This window comes from Erpetoichthys calabaricus, chromosome 4, assembly GCF_900747795.2.
Source record: "Erpetoichthys calabaricus chromosome 4, fErpCal1.3, whole genome shotgun sequence".
Taxonomy (NCBI): domain Eukaryota; kingdom Metazoa; phylum Chordata; class Cladistia; order Polypteriformes; family Polypteridae; genus Erpetoichthys; species Erpetoichthys calabaricus.
The window spans coordinates 203,179,271-203,192,556 of NC_041397.2; the positions used below are offsets into that span (position 1 = coordinate 203,179,271).

Below are 13,286 nucleotides of genomic sequence, written 5' to 3' on the forward strand. Positions count from 1 at the left end.
ACATCAATGACAGTATGATGAAGATATTTCATGGCTTTGTTAATGTCAGAGTTTAGTTATAAAATTACCTTAAATATGAGTTCTTTTGTGAAAGGATGGTGTGTTAATGAGGCAATTTGTAAACTTGAAAATAATTGATTTTCCTTATTTGAAATGTGAAGTAGGTAAATTGGGGTGAGCTGTGTTTTTCTTTGTTTCTTTATTTACAATATTGTAAATAATTTTTTATTATTGATAAATAGGGCTGGGAGATAAGGGCAAACAATAATCCCGATTTTTTATTTATTTATTTATTTTTTCAGCTCTGGATGAATTTCGATTTTAATATTTTTTTTTTTTACATGAACTCAAGACAAAACAGAACTCAAAAATATTTTCCTTTATTCTGAAGCTATATGGAAACAACAATAACAAAAAAACTACACTTCAGGGGTGTTATAAAAATTAAATGTAATAAATATTAAATAAATCTATAATAATAAAAGGCAAAGCCCTCACTGACTCACTCACTCACTCACTCACTCACTCACTGACTGACTGACTCACTCATCACTAATTCTCCAACTTCCCGTGTAGGTGGAAGGCTGAAATTTGGCAGGCTCATTCCTTACAGCTTACTTACAAAAGTTAGGCAGGTTTCATTTCGAAATTCAAAGCGTAATGGTCATAACTGGAACATATTTTTTGTCCATACACTGTAATGGAGGAGGCGGAGTCACGTATCGCGTCATCACGCCTCCTACGTAATCACGTGAACTAAAAACAAGGAAGACATTTACAGCACGAGTCACACGCGGGAACGAAGGTAAATGACGTTAATTTTTGACTGTCTTTTAATACTGTGTAAGCATACATATTAACACATGTGCAATTAAACGTGTGCATTTACGGGGTGATTTCTCAGGCTTAAAAGCTCACCTTTTATCAAACGCGGGAAGAAAGGTAACTGACGTTGTTCACTGTCTTTTAATACTGTGTAACCATACATATTAACATATGTCCAATTAAACGTGTGCATTTACGGGGTGATTTCTCAGGCTTAATAGCTCGCCTTTTACTAAAAAGGTAAATGCAAAACTATTTTCAATCAGTTTATTGAAACGCTCCCGTTAAGGATTGCAATAACATATTCGCGAGATAAAAGAACGAAGTAGGGGGAAATGGAGGAACAGCCGCAAACAGCGAAGAGCAAAAAATTAATTAAACAATTGAGAACGGAGCGAGTTAAGCATACAAGCATGTTCATAAGGGAAACAAAGCACGGTGTAAAACGTAAGTTTAAATTAAGTTTATAGAAACGCTCCCGCTGCGGATTGCAATAACATATTCGCGAGATAAAAGTTTAATGAGAAGACACGAGGTATAAACGAACCACACGCCGTGGCGCAACGTTAGGGGCAACAGTTTCAACCATTCTATGATCTGCTTCTCGCAACTGAAAGACGGCACATGGCGGATGTTAGCCGACTTGCTGACCGCAACGTTAGGGGCTTCAACTATGGCGCTGACGCCACATCTCAGTGCCAACACTTTGCAGACTCTACTTAAAAGACACGCCCTCCTCACTGGACAGTTAAAAACACCAATCAAACTAACGATGACATCAAGTATTACCCAATCAAAAGTAGGAAAGGAGGCATCTTCATAAAATGCGTGTGGGATGATTTGCATGAGACGCTGCTTTAAAAAAAAAATGATAAAAAAAATACGGGATAAATCCCGTCCAGTATTGATTCAAAACGGGACGCGCAATTTCATTCTCAAACGCGGCACGATTCCGTATTTTAAAGGACGGGTGGCAACCCTACAGTGCCAGGTAACCACCCATACAATCAGATTGTGATTCACACTAGGAATGCAATGAATGTAATTACCCCGATCTACATACAAGGCGAAAGTCTTGCAACATTCAAAGATGATGGTTTGTGATAAGTACACCATACAACATAAAAGAGCTTATGAAGCCTTGAACCGAAAAAAGCAAGATCTCAGAGATCGTAAAAAAAAAAAATAGGAGGTAATGTCGTTTTACTCGCTGTAGATTTTATTCAAACATTACCAGTTATTCCACGAGGGAGACCAGCAGATGAACTCAACGCGTGTTTAAAATCCATGCTTCTCCCACGCTCGGTTATATGTCGCGTGTTCTCGGGTAGGTGCACCAAAAAATGTATACATTTAAGCATGTAATGGGCAAACAAAAAATGAGGTATACCCGAAGGCACTGCAGTAGTACTTAATGTAACTTTACTTCTTAAATGTTAATGTTTTACTGTTTAATAATTTATACGCTTCTTATATGTTGTTCAAATTCTTTTATCAAAATACCACTGACAGCGCAATGCACGATAACATGGAGTGAATACACCATACGCATCCGCCCACGGCTGCCCTGCTGTGCGCAGATAGGAGTTGATTCTACAATAAAATAAAATAAAGATAAAAAGAGTAAAACAATCATCACCCATAAAGCGTGTGCGTGTGTGTGTATATATATATATGTTGATATGTGGATGTGTATATGTATATATATATATATATATATATATATATATATATATATATATATATATGTAGACATGTATATATATGTGTATATGTATATGTATATATATGTTTATATGTGTGTGTGTGTATTTTATATATATAAAACACAGCAACACACATAACAATGACAACACAATTACATTGACAATCATGTTACGTTATTTTTAAAATGTTTCCTTTTTTTTTCATAACCTCTTTAACACACTACTTCTCCGCTGCGAAGCGCGGGTATTTTGCTAGTATAAAATAAAACAAAATGCAGAAAAATTATTTAACAAATAAACTGAAATTCATTTACATAAAATAAAGCACTATGGGTAGGTAATAAAAAATTTATAAATAACAAATAAGGAAGGTCTTCAGTGTGCTTTTTCACCCAACATTATGTAGCAGTGCAACAATAACACAATGTTAAATATTCTTCAATCATTAAAGTGCAGAAGAATAACAAGAACAGCACCAAATTGCTAACATGTCTGAGGCTGTGTTTGATCCAAACAAAGTAATGGTATACATTATGTGAAACAGCTATACAATGAATTACCTGTTTTTTTGTCTCAGATTTACTTAAAGTTTCAAATTTCTTCAGCCCTTTTGTTTGCGCTAATGTGCAGTTAGTGTTGATTAATAACAGCAGCAAATCTAACACCCTCAACCAATAACCTGGCTTCTCTGTCCTGAAATCATACAACTGAAAAGTTTTCAAACGCAGTATATATTCTATAAAATGTTGCATAAATGGACTTACTTTATTGGTGATTTCAAGTTCGTCAAAGTTTACACTTTTTAGCAACTGTACAAAGTAATATTTTTTATACAAATCAACTCAAGTGAAAAAAAAAATGTACGTTTTCAGGGTTGCTAGCTCTCATGGATGTGGCATGACACTGGCTTTCAGACTCTCACGCTCATGCAAGAAGTCTTATGGCAAATCTAGATTATTCCATTGTAAACCTAATATAAGTTACATCAAAAGAATTGGGGTATTTTGCAAACCTACAGACTATTGTCAAGGTAATAAAACTGTTACATACATGGAAATACAGTATATGTGCGAACTTCTCACTCCAGACAGCTGACCAAAGTTGGCAACTCTGAAATGAACTGTAAAATGCACTGTTTTCAACTGAAGCGGCTTGTCATTCCATTTGTATTGTTACTCCGAGAAATATAAAACAAACATGAGAAATTACATTACATGACATGCTTTATATCTTTTCGAAATAATAAGACTGCCCATACCCAGCTGTAATAGTGATTAAAGTTCTTTTGGCATTTATGTTAAAGACTTTTATTTTATTACCGGTGTGGGATTAACAAAACCATTGCTTAAATAAATGAGCACTAAAATATCAAACACGACTGTATTATGTGTTTTGTGGCGTTTTTGGGGTGACAGCAACTCTGCTACTGTAAGGTAAGGATTACAGACTGTCTCATTGTTTTCTTGATACGTGAGTGAGCGATATACTAAAGAGATGGCCCATCAACAAAAACGAAAAGTGTGATACATGCTGGCGGTTAAAGGTGTGATGGTGCGGGTCCGCTCCATGCTCCCATCTTGCGTTCCTGGAGCCCTGAACCCGTCACCGTCGGTAATGTCACGGAGAGAAGCTGAAATATGAGGGCAGTTCTCTAATGAAGCCAAGGGATATTTCCAAAAGTGCTAGTGTGCTTTTATTTCAAAACAACAGTGTCCAAACAAAGTGCAGTGCATCATAGTTTCAATAAATATTCCATAAAACAGTGCAAAGTGGTGATAAAAACAATTCTCAATAAATAAATCCATTAAAATCCGAACTTAAAATGCAGCCTCTCTTATTACGACCTCAGCCCACCCCCGTCTCTCTTTCTCCCCGGCTCACCCATTGCTCCCGCATCTGGCGGAGACCCAGTAGCCACGAGTTCCTTTCGGCCGACCTCCGTCTTGGCTTTCTTACAGACATCATTGCCAGATCGTCCGAGGTCGGCTCTCCTCCCTTCATCCTTCGCGCTCACGCAGTCGCTCCTCAGATCCCTCGGAAGGACACCTGCCTTGCTCACCCCACTCCAACAGAACATTCAGTAGGGCAAACTAGCCCCTAGTTTGCTACCAACAAACACTCCTTCGCGGGGCCCCAGCTCGTGCTGTCTCCTTCTTCCAGGTGGCCAGATACTCCTGTTAAGACTTTCCTTTCCCGTCATTCAACCTTTGTTTTCTTCGTCTTCTCCTCGATCCGTCTATATCCATCTATCCCCCTTTTCTGCTGTCAACCCGTATATATACATACCCCCGCGCCTCCGTGGGCGCAGCGCCTTAATCACACGCCGCAGGAAGCTAATGAAGCAATTGAAAATGATTGCACCCACATGTGCAGGTGCGATTCGCTCCAACTACCTCATTAACTCCCCGGGATCGTGCAGTCATGCCCACCAAGAACGACACGGCTATACAGATTTAAAACCTGGCCCTTTTTTTTTTTTTTTTTTGAAGCCGCGGATCCGCTATACCACAAAAGGTGCTCGCAGTGTTCTGAACACTGACGGTTCCAGTGTTAATTGAGTTTGGCTATAGGCCCAGTAGGCTATACCACCCACTTACCTATGGTGTTGTGCAGCCTGTGTCCAAAGCACTGAAGGCGAATTTCCCCCATATGGTCATCGGGGAAGTAGGACGTCTGGAGGTAGATGCTTTTCAGTGCCCAGTCCTTGTCAGTAAAATGAACTGTCAGGCTTATGTAAGGCTTGTATAGTTCTGCTTGTCGAGAGATCCGTTGTTGTGGAGTAAAACTGCTTTTTACAACTGCACAGCGATCCCCCTGTGTTTCATTGTACAAACGGGGCAATGCCACCTCCACAAAATACATATTTGTGGCTTGGTATTCTGTACTTGGGATCTTTTAGCATTCTAACAAACCCAGGCTTTTCTAATGTATAAATGGGCACCATGTCTTTACCAATATAAAATGCCACCTCATCTGTAATCTCCTTCCACCTCTACCCTGACTTGTCATACGGTGTGACACTGGAAAACGAGGCAGCTAAAGTTGGCAATGTTCTAACATTAGTTCTGGGAATGTGATTACAGTTCGCATCGGAATTTCGGCGGGAAACATTTTGCTCCCATTCTGCTGGATGCCTTTATTTCAGATGCTGGAACAGGTTTGTAGTGCTGCTACTTTTTGTTTTAACAGCTTTTTTTTTTTTTTTTTTACAACCCTTGCACCACACAGTGGTCTGTTCCACGTTAGACCTCGTAAACAGAAACCATGGAAATAACGCCAACATCCAGTTGTAGTAACTAAGAGAATTACAGGTGCAGACTTGTGACAGAGGGAAGCATTAGATTAGACCTGATTTTTCAATTTAAGCATTTTTCAAATCAATTTAAAACAAAAACTTGATTTATCACCCAACCCTAGTTCAAAACTTCTTTCTTTCTTTCTTTCTTTCTTTCTTTCTTTCTTTCTTTCTTTCTTTCTTTCTTTCTTTCTTTCTTTCTTTCTTTCACAATGCCACTTAATTTTAGCAGCCAACATAAGCCTTGGCCCATCTTTTCTTTTTTCACTGTTGCCTGTCTTCATGCCTTTTCATGTTACTGTTTAAAATTATGGTTTTCTTTACAGCTCCCAAGATAAGCTATTGGTCCGAAATTCTCCTGCCTTGTATGCCTTGTTATAAATGTTACATCAGAAATTCTGGTTACTGCATATCTTACATTCTGAATTTCTTTTAGATTCGCAGAATTAGGTCAGTGGTATACCATTCTTGTGTTTTTGTTTCTTTTAGAAGGTTCAGATAGTGACACTCCGTTATCATCTAACCATTCAGAGGAAAATGAAAAAACGTCTTCAGACTCTGATCCAAAAGATAAGAATGGAAAAACTACAGTACCCAATAATTACAGTAGAATTACTCGAAATAAGGCTGCATTAAACAGGAAACAACAAGGTGAGAAGATTTTTTCCCGTTTCTTTGAACAAATACAGAAATTGTATTTGTTCTTCTACCTACATAATTTCTCTTCCCTAATTCAGTTTAACATTTCAAAGTAGAACATATAAGAGATATTGCCACTTCTACTTTGCAGGTTTGTTGAAGCACTGTTAGTTTGCTAGTGGGCTTGATTAATACCTTTCCTCTCCTCACAATTCTTGCAGAGCTGGTTGATCCTTGTAGAGTTGATATGCTTTATGAAATTTATGAAATTGATCCAAAAATGCAAGTTACCTGAGGTGGTTTTGCAGACTTTTCAGAAAGAAAATTAATATTCCTGATTTCAGTGTGAAATATATATTAAAGAAAATATTTTAATTGTAATGGTTTTACATAAATGTAAAAGTAAAATGTTTTGATGGCTTTTTTTTTTTTTTAAACATTAATACAGTATTTTGATTAACAGTGGGTGAGAAATAAAAATCCTACATACATTAAGTGACCAGTTAGGCCTGTTTAATACATAAAATTCTTTTAACAGCTGCTTGCCCCCAGTTACCCACTGTACTTTCTTAAATCTTTTGGTTCAGATTTGTGTATTTATGATGCTCAAATATAATTTAGACACAATTGAAGTGTATCGTGCAGTTACACATCATCTTCTGTTAATACAGTGCCCTCCACTATTATTGGCATCCCTTGTAAAAATTAGTAAGAAGTGTTAGTTCTTCAGCAAACTGTTTTTTTCTGTCATCTTGCACTGAAAAAATAAGAAACATCTGACTTTCAATTAAAACAAGTTAATTCAAAGAAAAATAAAGCCCTCATCAAGAAATAAATATTTATAAAAAAAAAAAATAAAAAAAAACATGTGCCACTATTGTTGGCACCCATGGAAATTAATGTGAAACAATGTAATTGAAGCATATTTCCCACTTAAATTGGAAATTAAGTTGATTGGAGTGTATAGGAACTTTCCAGCTGAAATCAATGACTTCCTGATTAACTGGGATACAAATGTGAGGAGACATAGAACCAAATTTCTTTCGCCAGCCATCATCATGGCAAAGAAAAGAGAACCCTCAATCCAAATTAAGGAGAAGTGTGTTGCCCTTCATAACTCAAGGAATGGTTATAAAAAAAAATAGCTACTCACCTGAAAGTGTCCATTTCTACAGTTAGGGCCTTTCTGAACACTCAAGGACACCAAACAAAAGATAAAAGTCACATTATAAACAAAAAGTAAAAATACAAATCAGACAGCGCAGTCGTAATCAAAGAGACAAAGCAGTCTTAAACAAATGAGTTTTAAGTTTAGATTTAAAAAGTGAAAATAAATCAATATTTCTGAGTTCAGATGGTAGTGAGTTCCAGAGCTGGGGAGCAGAACAACTGAATGCTCTGCTCCCCATGGTGGTAAGACAGGTGAACGGAACAGTCAAGTGGATGGAGGAAGAGGATCTAATTGTGCGGGAAGGAATGGCAACATGGAGGAGGTCAGACAAATATGGAGGGGCAAAGTTGTGGATAGCCTTGAATGTTAAGCGGAGAATTTTAAAATCAATGCTGAACTTAACCGGAAGCCAATGAAGCTGCTGCAAAATGGGAGTGATATGGTAAATGGGGGGGGGGTTCTAGTAATGATGCGGGCAGCTGAATTTTGGACCAGTTGAAGAAGAGGGAATTGCAGTAATCCAGTCAAGAAATGTGATAAGGGTGTGGGGAGTGAGGGAGTGGTGAATGTGATTAATGTTATGCAGGTGGACATACGCAGTCCTGGAGATGTTATTGATGTGGGACTGAAAAGATACAGTACTGTCAAGGATGACACCCTCTTGACCTGTGGGGAAGGGGAAACAGGGGAGTTATCAATAACAAATGAAAAATTATCAGTTTTGGACAATGTTGATTTTGTACCAATAAGGAGACCCTCTGTTTTATCACTGTTTAAGAAAATTTGAGGAGAACCAGGATTTGATTTCTGCTATGCAGTCAATAAGCGAGAAGGGTAGGAAGGAAAAAGTAGGTTTGCTAATGAGGTAGAGCTGGGTGTCATCAGCGTAACAGTGGAAATTAATATTATATTTACGAAATATATTGCAGAGGGGAAGGAGGTAAATAATAAAGAGGAGGGGCCCCAGGACAGAGCCCTGGGGCACACCTGAAGTAACAGCGGTGGGTTGGGATGTTTTGAGCTGAACGAACGGAGTGCGGCCTAAGAGATAATCTATTGAGGAGACTGGTGTGACAAATAGTGTCAAAAGCCGCACTCATATAAAGGAGAATGAGAATAGTGATTAAACCAGAATCAACTGCCATGAGGAGGTCATTAGTAATTTAGTGCCTTTTCTGTACTATGGAGGAGCAAAAACCAGACTGGAACTGTTCAAACAGATTATTATGCGATCAATGGGAATGACTTGGAATAGCTATTTTCCCAAGAATTTTGGAGATGAAGGGTAGGTTAGAAATTGGACAAAATTTACTGCAATTAGTAGGATTGGCACCAGGTTTTTGTATTGGGGTTGTTGCTGCAGTTTTGAAAGATGAAGGAACAGTTCCAGTGGTGAGAGAGGAGTGAATTATAGCAGAAATAAGGGGGACCAGAGGAGAGAGGTAGGCTTTAACCAGAACTGTGGGAAGGGGATCCAACTGACAAATGGATGGCTTACACTTACGGACAAGATCTGAGATTTCTGAGAAAGTATGAAGCTGGAAGGAGGTAAATGAGTGAGTAGGTGGATGAAATTCAAATGAAGTACTGAAGGAATTCATGCTGAGATACTGGTGTATCCTCAAGATTTTTTCATTAAAAAAATGACATAAGGGAATTACAGAAAGCAGTTGAATAAAGATGAGATGGTAAAAAGTCTGGGGGTTGTGTGATATTATTAAGCAGTGGAAACAGTGACTTGGTGTTACCTTTATTGGAAGAAATTATGTGAGTGTAATAGTTATATTTGGTTTGAGCAATACAGTCCTTGTAATATAGCACCATGATTTTTATGTATCTCTTAGTGAACAAAGAGTTCATTTTTTTATACAACCATTCTATTAGAACTCAATCAAAACCAAAGTTCAAAGTCCCAGAGAAAACCAACTTGGACCAAGCTATATAAATGCAGTTGACATTTTTGCCCCTCTCAGTATGAGGGTGGCACTCAATGGGGCCGAGTTATTTTTTTCATAAATACATTTTATTACTCTTGTGAATTATTTGTCTGGCAAGGGTAATAATGCCAATAGACATTAGAAAACTAGACTTTAATTACTTCCTTTCTTACAGAACCATTCATAATTAAGTCTCATAAGTAAAAATGTCTTTTCCTTGAACCTTTAGAACCAGAGAAGAAATTATCCTCTTTCCACTCTGAAGAAACTGAACAAACATCTTCAGACGCTTCACATTCCAAATACAAAAATGTGAAATTAGGTGAAACCACAACGTATTACAGGATAATGCAAAAAAAGGCTGCACAGAACAGAGAAAAACAAGGTAAGGGAAGTTTTATAATATTTGTTGAGTGCTCACTCACCCTCTATTTGCCTGCTTTTCCTGGTGAGGGTTGTGTTGGCAGCGTTATGAACTTGCCAGCCTAGACTACATTTCTTCTGGCCGTAGTGTCAGGCATCTCTTGGGGAACTCTTAAATGCCCCCAAGCCATCTGAAAGGTTAAATTCCTCTAGTGTATCGTAGGTCTGCCTTTTTCTTTTCTGATAGTATTGTGGTTGGTACACCAACCATAGGAGGTCCTAGTTGAGGTATACCTATGATGAAAATTACAGGCCTCTCTCATCTTTTTAAGTGGGAGAACTTGCACAATTGGTGGCTGACTAAATACTTTTTTGCCCCACTGTATGTCATGCTTTGCTGCTAACCATAGCAGTGCAAGCTGGACGTCTTAGTAAAAAAAAACTCAGATAGATAGATAGAATTCATTATTGTCATTATGCATACACATAACAAAATTTTTTGTTGGTAAGACTCGGCTTCAAGGCAGAATACTTAAACATTGATGAGCTGCCAAAATGAAGTGACTTTCTCTTGCTTTCACAAAAAAATACAAGATTTGCAACAGTGTTGAAAAGTCAGTAGGAAATTGTGTAAATCATTAATATTTTGTGGTTCCAACTCATACAATTTGATACCCTTAGAGGCAAGGAGGTTCAGCAACTAATGGTTAAAATTGATATGCTTTCTGACTAAAAGTCATGTAGAGAGAGTTCTGTAGTATGTTGCTAGCCTTAATAGCAAGTGCAAAAAATAAAGGTGTTGGTCAGAAAATATACACAGACTGAAAAGGCAAGCAGTAGTAACACGTGGTACTTTTATTCTTATATTACCTTGTTTAAGCTTTTTGAAGACCACCTTAAATATGAACAATATGAAGACATGTATTGACATATCTGTGCAAGTGTGAAAGTTGTTTGGTGGCTATGGCTGAGTCTCAGGATTTAGTTTCTGAACCCCAACACAAACTTTCTTCTAGAAGTTGTAGACAGTTCACAACCAACCACACCACAAGTTTTTAATATCTGGACCTGTGGGATACCTGGTGTTCAGACCTCAATATTCTAGCGACTATAACCTCAAGCAGTGAGAGTAACCAAATTTCTGTTGGCTGGGATTGGCTCCAGCAGACCCCCGTGACCCTGTGTTCGGATTCAGCGGGTTGGAAAATGGATGGATGGATGGGTTTCTTTTAATAAAGAGTTGCATTCTGCAACTATCCTCACTGCTGTATTTACCATAGAAAGAAATGCTCATTAATTCTAAGAAGGGTACATGCCTACCACTCTGACTGCAACAATTAGACAAACAAAATGAAAACCGGAGTCTCCACATGGATTTTGCATTATCCAAACATATGTTATGAATTTAAAGGCTGGACCTTGTGAAAGACGGCAAAAGCATATTTACTCTGTTCATTAGCCCATCAGCCTAGATCTTAGATGCAATAATTAACATCACAAAGCTGTCCTGGCTGCATCAGCAAAAAGATCATACATTTTGATATTGTTTGCAAATTAAGTGATATCAGGCTAAGCTAGTAAGTGGGTTTTTCTTAAACTTTAGTGTTTTTTTGTTTTGTTTTGTTAAGAAACAAAGCTGTAGAAGATAACAGAAGAAAGAGTAAGCAGAACCGTTCTGCACAAGAAAAGTCTGGGTAACTGCAATTGTAGTATATTGTAACTGTCCTTTCAGTTATCTCAGAACTGGTTAGTATAGCTGATGACAAAAAGTGGTTCATATATACTTAATATATTTAAATACATCTTGCAATAAACTCGAGGGGAACATATTTTGAGGTTGTTAGCTTTCCGTCCATTCTGGACAAAAATAATGGAAGAAAATGCCAGTTAATCAAGAATTTCATGCCTAGGAGAAGTCTGCTTTGGGCTTTCAGTCTCCACCTGAAGAGTAGTTTTATTACTGGTCTTCAAAGATTTTATATTCAAGATCATGCCTCCATGATAACTGATTATTGGTAAGGATGATTCATAGCTTTTTTTTTTTTTTTTTTGTTCTACCTGTTTCTCAGAATCAGATTTCCCTTTTGTTTCAGAGTGAGAAATTAGACAATTAATAATTGCCTCACTTAATTCGAATTACAGATAATTATAGTGTGTCATGCCTATCCTTAATCTCTTCACGAATGACAAAACGTTTATATTGTATAATTTTAATAAAACCCTAATCAGTATGTGTATGGTAGGTCAGGTTGGGGAGCATGTACTGGTACAGTGTGTTGCCGCACCAGGCACACAACAAAATAGCTTGGAATCCTGGTTTGCAACAACCCAGGTAAACACGCGGTCCAGTTCCATCTATCTGCCACAGGCAGGTGTTACATGGGTGTCCCTTTGCCTGGTCCAGCCACTTGAGTCTTCAACAGTGAGGATCCTGTGAATCGTGCCACATGACCGTAGTGCCATAACTGGCACTTCCTCACAATGCAGATAATGTGCCTCATTTGTGACTCCGTGCATAACCGCTTGCTTGGCACAAAGGCAAACCAGCGGTACCCAAGGATTCTCAGAAGAGACACAGGACTGAAGGAGATCAAACTTTGTCTCAAGTCACTGAAGAGCGTCCATGTCTTGCAACCACATAGCAAAACAAGAAGCACCAGGATTCTGAAGACTTGGACCTTTGTCCTTTTTCAAAGATTTTGGGAGCGCCACACACCCCTATCCAGCAACCTTATGTCCCCCCCCATGCTCTTCCAATCCGTGTGCTTACTTCATAGGAAGAGTCACCAGAGACATGAATGTCACTGTCGAGGTAAGTAAACCTCTCATCGAGGTCAACATTCTCTCTGCAGACAGACACACTGTTGATGGCTGTGTCTAGTAGGTCATTAAAAGCCTAGATCTTGCTTTTTATCCAGGGCTCTGACAAGCCCAGACACTCAGACTCCTCTCTAAGTCTCTCGGGAGCCCCGATCAGAGCCTCCATTGAATCCACGAAGACTCAGTGAATCTTTCTTCGCGATGACTCAGTGTTTCTCCGCCAACAGATGCCCACCAGCCTTTGGACCCCACGACCCTTCCAACATCCCAGTCCATGCAAACATTGAACAGAGTAGGAGGAAGAACACACCCCTGACGAACCCCAGTATCAACTGAGAAAAAAAAAAAAAAACCTCAGAGGTTCTACCTCCGCTGTGCACAGCATTCACAATACCAGTGTTCCAGGCCAGCCATAATATCCAGCAACTTTGGTGGGGGGATCCTGTCAAGTCTCAGGATTTCCCACAGGGCCGCTCGATCAACTGAGTTGAGCACTTTACGAAAATCGACAAAAGCTATACAGAAATTCT

At 38.5% G+C, this 13,286-nt stretch overlaps 2 protein-coding genes across 3 annotated transcripts in view; one reads left to right on the plus strand and one right to left on the minus strand.

Moving 5' to 3' along the window:
• Window positions 1–13,286, plus strand: part of brwd1 (bromodomain and WD repeat domain containing 1) — a 216,081-nt gene that overhangs the window by 196,678 nt on the left and 6,117 nt on the right. For both annotated transcript variants that reach the window (XM_028800205.2, XM_028800203.2), the window contains exons 39-40: window positions 6,316–6,477; window positions 9,803–9,958. In XM_028800205.2, the coding sequence (XP_028656038.2) occupies window positions 6,316–6,477; window positions 9,803–9,958 (318 nt within the window). The remainder of the gene's footprint in view (window positions 1–6,315; window positions 6,478–9,802; window positions 9,959–13,286) is intronic.
• Window positions 1–13,286, minus strand: part of LOC127527635 (uncharacterized) — a 286,851-nt gene that overhangs the window by 69,660 nt on the left and 203,905 nt on the right. The window lies entirely within an intron of this gene.